The 17353-nt window shown below is 46.6% G+C and overlaps 1 protein-coding gene and 1 long non-coding RNA gene across 5 annotated transcripts in view; one reads left to right on the top strand and one right to left on the bottom strand.

Annotated features, from left to right (window-relative positions):
• Positions 1 to 3022, top strand: part of CUX1 (cut like homeobox 1) — a 417182-nt gene extending 414160 nt beyond the window's left edge. For all 3 annotated transcript variants that reach the window (XM_044993433.1, XM_044993434.1, XM_044993432.1), the window contains one exon: positions 366 to 3022. In XM_044993433.1, the coding sequence (XP_044849368.1) occupies positions 366 to 426 (61 nt within the window). In that variant the 3' untranslated portion in view covers positions 427 to 3022. The remainder of the gene's footprint in view (positions 1 to 365) is intronic.
• LOC123352896 overlaps positions 1 to 17353 on the bottom strand; it is a 90002-nt gene that overhangs the window by 32724 nt on the left and 39925 nt on the right. The window lies entirely within an intron of this gene.

Here is a 17353-nt window from a genome sequence, read left to right as displayed (position 1 = left end):
TTTTGTTTTGAGTTGAATGAAACATTTTGAGCTGAAATAAGCTTTTTTCCAGTTTGCCAACAAAAATTCATGTTGGGTCAACCCAAAATGGATTTTTTCCCCAATTTTTTTGGAATGGCTACCAAAACAAAAAAATCCATTATTTGCATCGCTCCAGATGTGAGTAAAAATGTCAGGATCAGGTCCCATCATTTGTTTTCAGCTGCTCTGACTAACTCTCAGGGATTTTCTGGTGGTGTAAAAGAGGCTATGGTCCTGATTATGACAGCTGTTGAAAGGGCAGTCTGGCTTCATACTGATTTCAGTGTGTATTGGGTCTTGCCATGGATTTTGTGCTGATTCATTATTTAACTTGTTCTTTTCAGGTATGCTGATCACTTGCACAAGTTCCACGAGAATGGAGACAATGGTGACATGTGGCAGTGAAGGCTGGAATCGAGGCTCTTCACATCCCCAGGGGACTGTTAATTCCATCAGTAGCATTTGGCCACACTTTTCCTGTCCCTGCTGTGACCATTGTGCACAGACAGCTGCTTGACTTGAACCTTCTAAGATTACCTTTGCGCTTTGTAGGATGGAGAAGCGGCGATCCCTTCCCCACTCTGACACTTGTAGGTTAGAAGCAGCAATAATGGAGTGTTGTTTTGCAAAATATAAGTGTAAGGAAGCAGATTCCATCTGGAATCATAGGAATTCTGTGTATTCCCTTGGGTGCTGGTGTCTGAAACTTTAGGAATCTCCAAAGTAACTCGGGGAGAATTCATCCTCTTTTCAATTAGATTTGCTTTACAAACCTGTAGGAGGTAAGGGACTGTTCTGGTGAAAGCTAACATCTTCATGTAGCTTTTGAGGGCTAGGGAACAGGCTGGGACCCTACTTTGAATGTAACCACCACCTCGTAACCTCTTCAAAGTCCAACACACTAGCCTGGCTAAACCTCTCATGAAACAGGGAAAACTGACCCGCTTGAAGTTACTGGGCTTTAAATTCATTTAAATGGCCTTGTATTTAAAAAAAAAACAACTGTTCATGCTCCAGCAAATTCTGGATCAAAGACTACAGCTTTTACTAGACTTTGAAATGGCTTGTTGCAAGAGCCGACAATAAACTGTCTTACCCTTTGTGAGGTCAGTCATCCAGAGACAGGAAAACAGTGTTGCCATCCTGCTGTATTTCTTATTGAATTAAGATCTTGTTCAGCTCTGTATTTAATCTAATGTGCATTTCTTGAGGCCTTTGAGAGTGCTATCGAGTAAAAGCAGACAGGCTTTTTTATTGGTGTTATTGAACTGGAGACTGACTTACACTTGAAATGGACTCAATGTTTAGGATTTAATTGGCAGGAGGGAAGTGTTGCTAATAAGCATGGAGCTCATTGGAAGTGCAGTGGGCACTCTCAGAGAATAGAAATGTTTCTGCTGTGCACTAGTTGCTTTGCTGCAAAGGATGTGTTAGCATAATGCAAGATGTCTGATGGGCAAACTTGCTTGCATTGCTGCCTGACGGGTAAGTGTCTGACCCTTCTGGGCTGCTCTTCAGCTTGAATGAGTTAATTGTTGACCGTGGGTTATTTGGGGAGGAAATGTGACTGCTCTGCTAATAAGTCATTGATTTAGTTGGGGAAAAGAAAATACTTGGTAAGCTGATTTATATGGAGCTTGTAAATTTCTGCTAACATTCCACATTCCTGCAAGGTGCTGAGCACCCTCCACTTCTATTGACTGGAGTGATCATTGAAAGTACTCAGTACTGTGCCAGAGCAGGCCCTTACTCTATAGTTAATAGCATGGTCCATTCTTGCTCAGTTAAAATCCCCATTCTAGGCCAGAAGAATGTTGTTGCTGCTTGGTTAATATTGCATAGCAAACCACACGCATGTGTTGGTAAGTGTGGTTGTATAAATAGAATACGCAGTTGGTGATAAGACTTTCCATATGCCATGAGCAATGAAGATCTATTTATGGTTGCTCAGCCTGTAGAAAACAGTAAAATATTAATTGCAATGAAGAGGATAATACACAAGGACCAATCAGCACCTGTCTATACAGAGGGGTTCAAGAAGACTGGGGGCTTGTCTAGAGAGCGAAATCTGCACTGGATGTGATTACACTGCTACAAATCCTCATCTAGCCACATTGTTATGGTGGAAAATGGCATGTGCACTAGTAAGTTACTAGTGTAAATCCTGTTTTACATTGCAATGAATCTACCAGGGATTTGCACTCTTTGCGACTACATTGAGAGAGCTATAGCAGCACAAAAATAAAATAAAAATAGACCGGGCCTAAGTATTGGTGTGTTTGTTAAAATGAATGGGACTCTCTAAAGTAAACATGCAGTTATTTCTTATGAAGCTACAGGGCTGTCTGAGCTGCAGCATTTTGTTTGTTGTCACTCTGTTTCCTCTCTTTGAATAACTCAGTGATAAGTATTTCTTCTCAGAGATTGTGATCAAAACACGGCCAATTTTCCATAGATTTGTATCCAGCTCAGGTCTGTGCTGCTGCTTCAGAGTAATGTTTATCAGCATTTCTAAGAGGAAGGCAACTTTATCTGAAAGGACTCCAGATTGCTAGAGATTATGCACCATCTCTCTCAGGGCCTGATTCTGTGTGGTGCAGAGCACCTTCCAACTCTCATTGATCTCAGGGGCAGCATGTGGGGCTCAGCACTTGCAAGATTGGGACCGTAAAGTAGACATGAGCTCTCAAGGACCAGAGCAAGTTAGGGGTGCTTTTCACATCCAAAAAGGTATTGATCTTTATATGCAGAATAAATAGGTGTTTTTGCTTTACTCGCTAAAAGAGCAATCTTGGTAAGAATGGGATATTTGCTATGTTAGGCTAGTTTCTTTTAGGTTTCATAGGGAAAGTCAAACTTACTTTATTTAGAAGCTATATTGAGTGTATTAAAATTGCAAAACATGCTTAGAAATTGGCACATGTAATCTTCCATAAATGATTTAAAATAGATATTATTGAGCTATGCAAGACGTGATCAAATAAATTTAGACATGCATCAAGACTGATTTGCCTTTGTGGTTCTGTTTTTTATGATCAAGAAGCATCCCAGTTCAATTCCCAGCTACAGGAGGACAAAGTTTGCAGCTAGTTTTAGCAGAGCCGCCCAGAGGATTCAGGGGGTTTCGGCGGTAATTCGGCGGCAGGGGGTCCTTCCGTTCCGGGACCTGCCACCGAAGTGCCCCGAAGACCCAGCAGTTCGGCGGCAGGTCCCGGAGTGGAAGGACCCCCCACCGCGTGTCTTCAGGGCACTTCGGCGGCAGGTCCCGGAGCGGAAGGACCCCCGCTGCCGAATTGCCGCCGAAGACCCAGAGCGGAAGAAGCTCCGGGGGCCCGGGCCCGGCGAGAGATTTCTGGGGCCCCTGGAGTGAGTGAAGGACCCCGCTCCAGGGGCCCCAAAAACACTCATGGGGGCCCCTGTGGGGCCCGGGGAAAATTGCCCCTCTTCCCCCCCCCCCCCCCGGGGTGCCCTGAGTTTTAGAAATCCAGTCCGACAACTAACGTGACAGTTTGAGGTCTTGCAAGGTCAGAAGGAGCAGCACCTCCAGTCCTGTGAGGCAGCCTCAGTCCCTGCTGTGTGAGGACCAGGGCCACCTGCAGTTGAGATGGAACATTCTTTGCTTGGTGTAGACAGGAGGGAGAAAATACCCCACTACAGAGGTGGTAGGGCCACTGCTGAATACCCTCAGTGCCCAGGGATGGGTAGGCTCTGCCCCTCACAAGATTAGAGCCTGAATGCTGTTCTGGTTCCTCCCATCATGCAGATGGTCAGGCTGAACTCAAACCAGCAGTCTCTGTGTTGGTTTCATTCCCTGGCCATTGCTAACAGTGCTTCCTGTGGGGAATGAGAAACTAGTGTGTTTATATTTTAAAACAAGATCTTCAGACAGTTTTGAGGGGTCAAAGTTTATTTTTTCAATTTAAAAAAACCCTCAAAAGTTCTATTTGCTTTGCTTAATGTTGGTGGTGATTTTTCCCCCTTTCTAATTTTCCTTTCATCCATGACCGAGCACAGATTTTACACTTCATCCATTTACATGCACGTCTCCTCATGTATTTGTATCAAAAAGACATGGCAGCCTCCAGCTCTCTGGAGATGGCAGGAACACTCATGTCTTGTTGTGGGGCAGCAGACAGCGTTATCTGGTTGGGATTAAAAGGGAACAAGGAGGGAGAGACACTGGCTCTCTCCACAGGCCCAGAGGTGGGCAGGCTTCTTACAAATGAGTAGAGTGACCTTTTTAACCTGTTGCATTCCAAGCGCTAATAAAAGGGCCCGTTTCAGAGGGAATAGTTTGCTCCCAATTGTCCTCCTACTGTGTCTTGTAGCCTATTTTGGTCACCTCCCCACACACACATTCCCACGGCCTCTTTGTGCTGAATGAGTCGTCACAGTCAGAGACAGAGTTGAAAAGGGAAATGTTTGATGGGATGATCATGAGTAAGGCTACGATTTAGTCACGGAATCCGTGACTTCCAAAGACCTCTGTGACTTCAGCCCTGGTGGCTGAGTGCTGCAGAATCCTGCAGCCTCCCACAGTGGTAGGCAGCAGGGATACCTCACAGCTCTCTAAGGCAGCGGTGTCCCCAAACTCCCAGCCGCTGTGGGCAGCAGAGGGGATCCCCACAGCTCCTCGGCTGCCAGTCTCGGGGAATTCCGCAGCTCCCCACACATGGAGAGCAGGGGGATCCTGCAGCCCTGGCTGGAGGTGGTGGTGGGAGGTGTGGGGCGGAAGGGGAGCTGGAGCTCCCAGCCACCCAGCATTTTTAGCATGGATATTTTTAGTAAAAGTCAGGGACAGGTCATTGGCTTCCATGAATTTTTCTTTATTGCCCATGACCTGTCCCTGACTTTTACTAAAAATATCAGGTGACAACATTTTAGCCTTATTCAAGAGACGAGAGTTTGACTTGTGAGCATCAGCCTTTAACCCAGTTTTCTTCTCAGTGGTTGGTTTAGTGTCTGCACCGCAGAACTGCAAGACAATTCTCCCCACACCCACAGGGGCTCAAAGGAAAGGGGAGGAAAATGCATGGCTAGAGAAACTTGGAGGAAAGCTAATGCCTGCAGGCCCCCACGTCTGCTTCCTTGGTACCCCTTCTACATTTACCTGCCTCCAGGCCTCTTAAGCTAAGATACTGAATTAGGAGCTGTGAACCCGCTCTAGACAGCAGCAGCTCGCAGTTGCTGCTGAAAGAAGTGTCATTTTTCTTTTGAAGTTCCACAGGCAGAAATAATTCTGTTACGCTGGTGTGAACTCAGTAACTCCATATTCACACGGCCGTTAACAGAACAGAATCCAGTCCAACATGTTTATGCTCTTTTTCCCTACTGTTTTCTCTTAGCCTTCTGTCGGGAACTACTTTGCATCACCGAAGGGAACATTACATAAATCTCCAGCCCTCTAAGAAAAACAACACACCATTCTAATAAGCCAGGGAGAGGCATCCATTTGTCAGCCATCGGTGACTTCTCTGCCATCAGCCTTAAAGCACACCTGAAGTGTGCACCAACCGCCCACTTATGTCCCATTGAGGGTTACCTGTTATGTTGCAACGACCTCCCCTTCCCCCATCTGCTCATCTTTCACCTGCTCCAGTAGTAGTGCAAAGCCAAAGCCGCGAGGGGCCGGCGGAAGGAAGAGCGTGCACATGTTTGTAGCCTCTTTGGAAATCTGGTTCTACAGAAGTCTCCCTATCCACAGGCTCACTGGCCTCTTGGTCACGGTATTCCAGGCATAGAGGAGGGAAGTGGTAATTGCAGCTGCTAGCTCTAAGATGGAGGCTTACAAAGAACCAAAACCGCTCTTCATCCACTTGGTAGTTTCCTGTTAACTCTTACTCCAGTGGTTTAAACACACAACGTCACTCCAGGGCTCGTGGCCTTCCTCGGGGCCATTTCAATAGAACGGAGTGAAGAGCTCCAGGGTGGGTGCTGGAAGTAGGCATGCAGCAAAGGAATCTTGCAACAGACTTGACTTACAAAAACAAATCAGTTACTTCAAGCAGCACCAGCCCCTTTGCTGCAGCTAAAGAACTTTGCTGTTTCTGTACGAGAGAGAACAACTGTCGCCTCCTAAAGCTCCAACCATGCAAGCCAAAAATCATTAATTATCAAGAGCAAGGCTAGCCTGAATTCAGGAGGACTCTGAGGTCCTGCCTGCATGTATGTGCCAGAGACCCAGGCAAGGTTTCAGTGAGTGTCAGATGCCTCTGGGTTTCAAAGCTTCTCGGTGGTTGGTGCCATGTGGAGACATGCTGGGAGTGTGTCCCTTAGAATGATGTTCAGAGAATTATATGCTGCATGTGCTGTCACTGTTTGAGGCCCACTCCAATGGAAAAGAGAATTATTCAAACCAGGCAGGCCAGGGTTTATTTACTTGATTAGCAAGACAGATGCTATTGCAGAATAGCAGAGACACAAAAAAATAGTTGTCTCACTGAATTATATTTCACTTAGTGAGAGCGACCAGGCAGGGAAAGCTTGGTTGTGCCTCCAGAGATGCCCCCTTCGTGTCTATCATCCCCCTGGGCCTCAGTTTGGTCTCCATAAGACGGCTCAGGAAAGTTCATATGATTCCTCCAGCCAGCCTATGGAATTCTGAAAGGACCTATCGTACATTTTAGCATCTCCAAGCTTGTGACTGGATCAACAAAGTGGCAGGGCCATGATAGCAGGGAACGACTAGACCTGTGACAAATGATTAATGTTTATTATTTGTATTATTGTAGCACCTAGCAGCCTCCAACATGGGCCAGGACCCCATGGGGCCAGTGCGGTACAGAAACAGAGCAGAGACACTCCCTGCCCCAAAGACAAATCCTCGTAAGCAAACCTGTCAGCTGCTAACCCGACGTCAGTTCAGCTCAGCCAAAGTTCTGCTGGCTGAGACTGGACCCAGGTGCAGGACAGTCTTCCCCTCTACGCTGCACACAGGCATGTAAAGACGTGAAGGGCTAGGGAGGCTGCATGCAGACGCGGCTGCCCTCTCCCCAGCAAACGACAGCCAAAAGGAAATTGGGAAATCCCAGCTCAAGATACCTATTGTTTGTTTCCGGTTCTTACACTGCACACACCAGCCCTCAGGACAAAAGTATCCAACCTAGGAGAGGGTTGGAAGTGAAATTGCAGGGTTTGGACTCGATACCAGGTAGTAATCCCTAGCTCTGACCTAGTCCCTTTCATCCATAGATCTCAAAGCATTTTACAAAGGCGGTCAGGATCGTTATCCCCATTTAACTGACAGGTCTCCTGAGTCCCAGTTCAGTGCTCTATGCACTGGGCAACGCTGCCCACGTAAAACACAGTGGGTCTGGTTATCCCTCATACAGGAAGCTGAGGACGTGGGATGCATGAGTCTCCATACCCTTCCTATCCCATCCAGATCGGTCCATTAACTGCTCTGCCGTCACTGTCCTTGCCCTGAGTCAGATTTTCTGGGAACAATCAAGTGGCCAGAGTTTCAGTTCTCACTTACAGTAAAACTGAAGTGAGTCAAGTGCTATTCAGATTGCCCTGGGCTTGTCCCCTCCTCTCACGTGAAAGGCACAGCTCTGCAATGACGCTACACAAATGCAGACGCGCGAGGCAACACGTGCGTCACTCGGCAGCACAGACTTTTCGGAACTTTTAGTACTGGGCTGAGTCTAACTCAGTCAGCCATAACACAGAAGTGGTGGCCAGAGCCCTGCTCTCATCTGCTTCCCAGCCTCAAGGACAATCAACCTTGCCAGGCCGCACCCACCCAGCCCTTTCCATCCTCCCTGCTGGAGACAGGCAACTGGATCAGACTTCTCGGGGCACTGAACACTCTGCAGCTCCAGCTTTCACATCCACTCTGCTTAGCTTTTGCCACCAACGGTTCATTACCTTAACCAATCACAGGCAAGAGCCAGAAGCAGATTGGCTTGAAGGTCAGCGCCCATCCTGCACCAGAAACTAGTGAGAGACCATTTCCCCAATCACACATGCAAAGTGGTTGCACTTATATGCGCACATCATGCTTCAATTGCAGGTTGTCAGTTTCCACTTGTTAGCCCCACCCACCAGAGGAGCTTGGAGCACTTAACAAGTAATTGGCGAAGCCTCACAATCCCCTTTGTGAACTATTAGGCCCATTTTACAGATACAGCAACTGAGGCACAGAAGTATAAATGACTACCCCAAGGTCACATAGTAAATCACCTTCATGAAAAATACATGCATATTTGTTTGGGGCTCTCTTCAAGAGTTCTTATTGCAGCCCATAAAAATTACCTACCTACATCACTTCTAGCCACAGACATTCATATCCTTACAATCCACTTCCCTCTCAATCTCTCTTCCTCTCTCTGAAATCACATCCCATTACCAAACCAGTAATTTAAACTTCAGCTGCTCACTGAACGGTAAGCTACAAATGACAAAAAATTGGGCTTTTCCCATTGTTTGTTTTCAGATTGGGCAAGCACTTCATTTCCCAATTACCGTGAAGTGGAGAACTGAAAGTTAATGATATCGGGTTTTTATCCCACACTGCCCACAAATGAAGTTTCAGGGTTTTTTCTCCAGCTTGTCTAGTCTAATCCTCTTCCCATGGAGGACGGTTCTTTACAGCATCTTCTGAAATGCCACATGGCATCATCACATGCACTAATCCATCAACTATGCTACTGGAACTCAGAAGTTCCTGGCTCCCAATGTTCTTTTCAGACCACCGGACTATTGTCCCTAAGAACAGTTATTTTTGGCTCACAGGCTCAACAATGGCTGCTTGAGACGCAGCGTGTGTGTGTATGTGTGGGCACAGTCCCGAGGGTTAATTTTTGCTAATTTAATTTGGAAGAGCAATTTGTCATTAAGTGCCTTGAAAGAAAAGAGTTTCTGCAGCAATTTGCTCTCACTCAGTCTTTTAAATTTGATTCTGGCAAACAATTGTAATCAGTATTGACATAAATTCAGGAAAACAAAGGAAAACCCACACTTTGATACCCACTTAACCTGTGTCTCTTTCCTCCTGTTGCAAGGATCCAGGCCAGCCAATTTCTCTCTCTCATTTCTGGATCATAAAATTCTACCAAGGGAGCCTGGATGGCTCCTAGGATACAAGGGTTGTTGAGATCTAGGTCACTAGTTTAGGTTTGGCTAAAAATCACTGTCTCGGAGATGGCCAGTCTCTGGATGAAATAAGCCGGTGCTTTCAGTCCAATTCCTAAATGGGCAGGTGTTCATGGCCAGGACTAGGTGCTCTTCTCACCTTTAGAGGTGGTCCTTCCAGATCCAGGCAGGATAGAGACGTTAGAGCACTCTTTGCTGTATGTTTTCTGGGGATGAGTGGGCCTTCTACCACGGGACTGTCCAGCCCGTATCTGTCACCAGCCCTAAGTTTCATTATTAAAATCCCATTTACAATCAAACCTGGCTCTACTCTCTGACTAAAGAGAGAACCCTATTAAAAGAAATACAGAGCAATGGTCATTGTCAAAGATGCAATACAAAGTGCTACACGAACCACAGTCGTTACAGCAGAGTGGGGAGGGAGATGAGTTTGTAAATGAAGCATTGGCTATGGCAACGTGAGGTCAGAGAGCCGATCTAGGATGATGGCATTATTCCAGAAAGAGATTCAGTGAGGAACTAGTGGATGCAGACTCAGGAGGGAGTTGCAGAGTTAGCGCAAAGAGGAACAGTATAGAAAGATATGGCCATGTTCACACTTAGTAGCTGTGAGATACAAACAAACCATATCACAATAGGACAGTGAGGGCAGTGCTGTAAAACACAAAACACCAAGCTCTCTCTCAAAGCCAACCTAGGAGGCACCTCTCACTGGTTTCCAATCTAAATGGGTTTCCATAGCCACTAGCAGGCAGACATCGAAGTGTTTTCGCATGCACTGTAAATGGGCAAAAGAAATCAATAGGATTCAAATACAGCTGAATGAAACCAGCCCACTGCATTTAATACAGGATGTCACAGTGACTCCCGTATTGACGGCATACCAGGAAAGGCACTTCAGAAACATAAATATAGGCACAGCCAATGCCAGGAGAGATGTACTCACCCTTCCAGTTTATTCTAGGATCAGGGTATGTTTAGTAAACTATGAAACATGCCAGATAAACAGGCTGCCCAGGGAAAACAGGAGTTACTCAAGTCCCAGAGGAACCAGACACATGCCTTTGGAACTTGTTGGGGTTTACAAGGGTGGGACTCATGTAGCAATGGCAAGCAGATGGGTCAGTATTCATGATGAATTTGTGACTTTTTCCAAGGAAACAGCACCTGGCATTTCGGAGAGGGCCTAGGTCCTTTCTTCCCCTTTTATTCATAGTTACAAATGGGCACAACTTTAAAGCTAACACTGTTCTCAGGACAACAGCCAAGTAGCCACAATCAGAACCCACAGGGCGTTCCGCAGTCCTCCCGACTGTTAGTTGCCGAGAAATGGGTAGAACATTGTCCACCAAACTTGTCCTCTGTTTAGGTTTTTTTCAGATACAAATAATAAAGTAGTGCAGTAGCACCGAGACACCCCATTTTGCTAGGTGCTGTACGAACACTGAACAAAAAGATGGTCCCTTGTATCTTTCATGGACAAACTCTTTCAAGACTCTGATGTTTATAATGTAAAAACCACACAGTAGCTGTTTCCAGGATAAGCTATAGGCTCAAGCAATCTTCTGTAGGCCAGCCCCGATTGGCAACACCCACTCTGGCCCAACCTTCACCTCCAGAAGTAGGGACAGAGGGGAAGGAACACCCCACCACCTGCTGGGAAGGGGTCCCAAGCTAAGCACCAAGAAATAGAGGCACCCAGTGTCACCGGACACTGACAGTCTTGGCCCAGATGTGCACAGTGATGAAGTTAACGTTGCTCCAAGGACATCCAGGTGCCCTGCTTACTCTGCATGCAGAAGGACACTTTACACTGCTCTAGCTCTTTCCAGCCAAGGATCTCAAAGCAATTTAGAGATGCTAATTAATTCAAGCTGTTTTGAGAAGCTTTTGAACATTTAAGACCTGCTCCTGTCCACTATGCTCTGTGCCACATTCTTTGCACCTCCTTTACACTATGTCTGTCGCCATACCCTTTTGGAGACAGGTGTCCACAAGATGCCTGATCATTCTGCAGGCACTACCATGCTACATAACTATCACAATGGAATCTCAGCACATCTGAATGCCAGTGTGGGGGCAAGCTATTTCCTCCTCAAGCATCTTGGAAAGTGGGATGTTAAACTGGAAAGGGGTCAGAGAAGAGCGACAGGCATGTGTTGATGTCTGGAAAACCTGCCTTACAATGAGAGTGTACAGAAGCCCAGTTTATCCAAGAGAAAATTGAGATGGGAGTTGAACACAGTCTATGGAATAACCTAAACAGGGAGATGATTTCATATCTAGCAGATAAAAAGATCCCAATGGCTGGAAGTGAGTCAAATTCAGAGTAAAAAATAAGACACACTTTTTTTTTTAATCTTCAAGGGAATTAATCACTGTAACAACTTATCTAAGGCTGTGATGGATTCTCCATCACTCAAAGTCTTTAAATCAAGCCTGGATGTCTTTCTAAAAGACACACTGTAGCTCAAGCAGAAATGATGGGGTTGAAGCAGGAGTTGTGAAGTGAAGTTCTATGGCCTGTGTTACACAGGATGTCGGAGATAATGGCCTCCAGATCTATGACCTATCATCCTTTTCATTTCTTTTTAAATGGAAGGAGCCGTTAGCTCTGGGAATCAACACTTTACAGCAGGTTTGATTTTAAAGTGACAGGACAGTTTGAATGCAATGAACACAAATTGCCAAACAATGTTTTCAGTTGCACACACCCCACATCCGCCCAAAAAAAATGTTTGCTCCAGTCCAAGTCATCAGCCCTGTACTTTCCTATATCCACATCCCTTATTCTGTCCCCCTCAAGACCAAACTCCATGCTGCTGCAATTTAAGCACAACTCTCGTAAGCTCTAACAAATAGTCTCTAAAACGGTTGCTTTAATCCTCAAAAATTAGAAGGGTTTTCTAGTTAAAACTCATGGGTTTGAGATAGTGATAATTGCCCTGGTTCTCCCCTCAAAAAAAGCTACAGAGGGATGTCAGAACTGATGAGCAACTTTATATAATCTACTGCTATGGAGGTTCCCAATGACTGGAGAAACCCACAGTTCCTGGTTAGTGACTACTTGATAGACCGTATGTATGCTTCTAGATGACACTGTATCAGAAAAGATGGTCTTGTGGTTAAAGCACTGGGCTGGGACTCAAGAGATCTACATTTAATTCCAGGTTCCACCACAGAGAGAGAGAGAGAGAGAGAGTGTGTGTGTGTGTATGTACAAAGCTCCTAATGTCCCCTCCAAAACAGTCCCTGCTACCTCCTTTATCAATCACTGAGCGCCACCACCATCCTGCCTGTCACTCAGGCCCAGAAGCTGGGTGTCATCTTCGACTCGGACCTCTCTCTGGGTCCTCACATCCAGGCTGTGTGTAAATCTGGCAGATTCTTTCTGAAGAACATCTCTAAGATACGGCCTTTCCTATCCATCCACATCCAAGCTCTTATCGTCTTGCATCTTGATTACCACAACATCCTACTCTCTGCCCTTCACTAATCCAATCTTGCCCCCTCATCTCCATTCAGAATGCTGCTACGAAGATCATTCTCCTGGCCTGTAGGTTTGACTATGTCATCCCTCCACTGGCTCCTGCTTCTCTATGGCATCATGCACAAGCTGCTTGTCTTCACTTTCAGGGCCCTGCATGGTCCATCCCACCCTACACAGCCTCGCTTCTTTGCTATCGAGATGTCAACTCTTGCCTCTGATCGGCCCACAGTGCCGGCCTCCATCGCACACTTGTTCAGTTTTCTAACAAGCACCTTCATGCTGTCTCCCACGCTGCTCCTCACGCTTGGCAGGATCTGCAAAACTAACCAATTATCCCTCCTTCCAAACCCTCCTCAAATCTTGACAATGGTCAGCCTGCTGGTATGCTCAGACCACTGCAGATCATGCTGACAGATATTGTCTCGTTGTTTCTTTGTACTCCTCCGTCTGTCTGTCGCCCTCTATTGTCTTATACTTTGATTGTAAATTCCTTGGGGCAGGGACTGTCTCTTTGTCCTGGGTTTGTATAACACTTAGCACAATGGGATCCTGGTCAGCGACGGGGACTGCTGGGAGCTACCACCATGCACATATTAAATAATACTGTGTACGTACTGTGCCTGGCACAATGGGGCTCTGATCTCGGCTGGGACCTCTGAGCTCTACCACTCTACAAATCAGGCGGATGTTTGTTCTTCCATTGAGGCTTCTTGCCAATACAGAAGGCACATTGAGCAGAACTTACTGAGTTTTCATAAAGTCTTTGCTAGAACTGGATATGAGCAACCAGTCTCCTGCCTCTGCACTGCTAGAACTTGCATGGACTGCGTAGGAGTCCTGCACTGGCTTAGATAAAGAGACAATTAAAAATTAAACCACGGTGGATTCAGTCAAAGCAGAGGGGAAGTATTAAGTGGGGCCCTGCAGGGGCAGTGTTTAGACCTTTGCCATTGCTAATCTGCATGAATGAATCTACCCAGAGAGATCAATAGTAAAGTAGTTACAGCTGCTGCTGACAAAAACAAATCCAAACAAACCTGGGGGCGACAAACAAAGACATGAGCAAATGCAATTTAGAGGCCCTGCATGTAAACCATGGCAAGCGATCCGGGAGGAGAGAACAAATGTAACGGTGCTAGGCGGGTCCAGTTGCAGGACCGGACATGGAGGAGGAAGGCTGTGCCAGTCACCGAGCGTGAGGACGGTCTCAGCACAGGACTCGTATGCTGTTGGAACGATGCGCTTCTATTCTAGCGCTTCAGCTTCATTTGGCTGCAAGCCAATCTGTAACCATGGAAACAATACACCCAGAAGCTAGCCCCATGAGGCCTGAATGTCGGCTCCAGCTGTGCTCCTGGTGTCCCCGAAGCACTGTGCTTAGCCTGGCCTTTCCTTTACAGGTCCTTCCCCTGCCCACTCTTGTTTGACTCGTGCATCAGAGGTGCCATCCTGAGAAGAGTGAGTGCCCCCCACCACTCCTAGGGGAAGTGTTTAAGAGCCTGGGTACAAGAGTAAGAAAATTCACTCTGCCCTAGAAGCTCTGCTCCAACTCCCTCCCTCTGGTGTGCCCTGCCTGACATGGAGAGGACAACCCCTCCCCACTTATCATTGGAAGCAGCGTGGCCCAGAGCAGGGGGTCCTCAAATCGTTTTCTTTCTGAGCCCCCTCGACCCCCCAACATGCTATTAAAAACTCCATGGCTCACCAAGGCCACAACAATTGTTTTTCTGCATATAAAAGCCAGGGCCGGTGTTAGGTGGTAGCAAGCAGGGCCATTGCCTGGGGGTCCATGCCAGAGGGGCCACCGCAAAGCTAAGCTCCCTGGCTGAGAACCACGGGCCTAGGGGAGGGAGGAAGTCCTGAGTTCTAATGCAGGTAAGTCATGGCGCCACTCTGGGTCAGTGAATGAGGCTGCGCGTACTACCTACATATTTCAGACCGTGTTGAGCGGGTCAGTCAATCAATGTGTGAACAGCACGACATATGGACAAGGTTTCTGAATGAATTCAAAGGCACTCCGTCCCTTCTCATCTCTGAGGCTCTGCTGTACCTGGGTTATCCCTGAGCTGTCCACTGCACCCAAACCTCATTTATTTGCTTGTCAGCTCTGCAGCGGGGCTAAAGCAGCTCTCTGTTTAGCTGCTTGCCCGCAGAGAGAGCGAGAGCAGGCAGCCATGAGACGGCTAGGTGTACGTTCTATGGCACGTGTCACCAGGGCCGGCTCAAGCTCCGAGAGCGCAACTGCCGAAGGAAAAAAAAATGCCGCCTCTGGAATTGTGCCACCCCAAGCACGTGCTTGCTTTGCTGGTGCCTAGAGCTGGCCCTGCATGTGACTATATTCAAATTTAATGCTCAAGTATCAGAGGGGTAGCCGTGTTAGTCTGGATCTGTAAAAGCAGCAAAGAATCCTGTGGCACCTTATAGACTAACAGACGTTTAGCAGCATGAGCTTTCGTGGGTGAAAACCAAGGGAGGAGAAACTGGTTCTGTAGTTGGCAAGCCATTCACAGTCTTTGTTTAATCCTGAGCTGATGGTGTCAAATTTGCAGATGAACTGAAGTTCAGCAGTTTCTCTTTGAAGTCTGGTCCTGACGTTTTTTTGCTTAAGATCTGCTATTTCACACCTCAACTGCTAGAACAGGGCCTCATCCTCCCTGATTGAACTAACCTCGTTATCTCTAGCTTGCTTCTTGCTTGCATATATATACCTGTCTCTGGAAATTTCCACTACTTGCATCTGACGAAGTGGGTATTCACCCACGAAAGCTCATGCTGCTAAACGTCTGTTAGTCTATAAGGTGCCACAGGATTCTTTGCTCCAAATTTAATGCTGTTCACTTTGGTTGCCTGGTGCTGATGTGAATTAAGCGGCTGTGCGATCAGCGCTCGTGATCACCTAGGTGAGTGGTCCCATTGACTAGAAGGGCCCGTTAGTGCTAGAATTCTTAAGTACTGTGGTAGCGCCTAGAAACCCCAATTGCAGACCAGGACCCCACTGTGTTAGGTGATGTACAAACACAGAGGAAAATAAAATGGTCCCTGGCTCAAAGAGTTTGTAATCTAAATATAAGACAGCAGGTGTTTACATATAGAGACAGGAGAGCACAGGGAAGCAAGTGCTAATTGCAGCTGTGGTTGGTGCATGACAGACATCTGGGCTCTTGACTGAGACTTTCCAATCCACTTAAGAACATCAGAACAGCCATACTGGGTCAGACCAAAGGTCCATCTATCCCAGTATCCTGCCAATGCCAGGTGCTTCAGAGGGAATGAACAGAACAGGTAATCATCAAGTGATCCATCTCCTGTCATCCACTCCCAGCTTCTGGCAAACAGAGACTAGGGACGCCATTCCTGCCCATCCTGGTTAATAGCCATTGATGGACCTATCCTCCATGAATTTATCTAGTTCTTTTTTGAACCCTGTTATAGTCTTGGCCTTCACAACATCCTCAGGCAAGGAGTTCCACAGGTTGACTGTGTGTTATGTGAAGAAATGCTTCCTTTTATTTGTTTTAAACCTGCTGCCCATTAATTTCATTTGGTGACCCCTAGTTCTTGTGTTATGAGGAGGAGTAAATAACACTTTTGAAAGGTCAGTGAACAGAACCGTGGAGGATAAGTGTAGTGATTAGAACAGGAGTACTTGTGGCACCTTAAAGACTAACAAATTTATTGTAGCATGAGCTTTCGTGAGCTACAGCTCACTTCTTCGGATGCATAGAATGGAACACACAGACAGGAGATATTTATACATACAGAGAACATGAAAAGGTGGAAGTATGCATAACAACAGGAAAAGTCTAATCAATTGAGATGAGCTCTTATCAGCAGGAGGTAGTGATTAAACACCTTGTATTCCAGCATCCTGTTCCCTCTCTTGTTTAGCAATTGTGGATGACTACCCAACAGAGTTGAACAAATGACATCAAGGGTGGCTCTATGTATTTTGCTGCCCCAAGCACGGCAGTCAGGCGGCTTTTGGTGGCACGCCGGTGGGAGGTCCCTGGTCCTGCACCTTCGGCGTACCCGCCGCTGAACTGTCACCGAAACTGCGGGACCGGCGGACCTCCCACAGGCATGCTGCCGAAGGCAGCCTGACTGCTGCCCTCATGGCAACCAGCAGGCCACCCCCCATGGCTTGCCGCCCCAGGCACGCGCTTGGAGTGCTGGTGCCTGGAGCCACCCCGAATGACACTATTGAAGAGTTTAAGTTGTACTAAATGGTCATACTGGTGTTCTGTTCTGCCAACATTAGTGTTGGCCATTCTTATGCTATTAAGAACAGATATGTCTTAAAAGTTCAACCACAAGTTATGGTGCATGATGAAGAGATTTCTGGGTGAAAGTTTCTGCCCTGTGTGATGCAGGTCGTCAGACTAGAGGATGGTCCATTATTGTCCTTTCTGGCCTCAAAATCATAGAATCATAGAATAGAATAGAATAATAGAATCTCAGGGTTGGAAGGGACCTCAGGAGGTCATCAAATCTATGTATCTACACAAAGAGGATAGGCCTGTTGCAGAATTTTCCAGGTCTGGGAGTGTCTCTTTAGAAAAGGTGTTGTTATCCAACACAAAATATTACATAATGGCTGCTGGGGGGTCTGATTTCCTACTATTATTTATCTGGGGTTTCTGGAACAAACAGCAGTTTTGATTATTAAAGCTTTTGGCAATGAATGGGGAGGAAAATCATTAGCAGATTTTTGTAAATTCTCTGCAATTTCCTTAATAACTATCTTGA

This window comes from Mauremys mutica, chromosome 19 (genome assembly GCF_020497125.1).
Source record: "Mauremys mutica isolate MM-2020 ecotype Southern chromosome 19, ASM2049712v1, whole genome shotgun sequence".
Taxonomy (NCBI): domain Eukaryota; kingdom Metazoa; phylum Chordata; order Testudines; family Geoemydidae; genus Mauremys; species Mauremys mutica.
The sequence above is the reverse complement of the archived record's forward strand: the minus strand, read 5'-3'. Positions and strand labels throughout refer to the sequence as shown.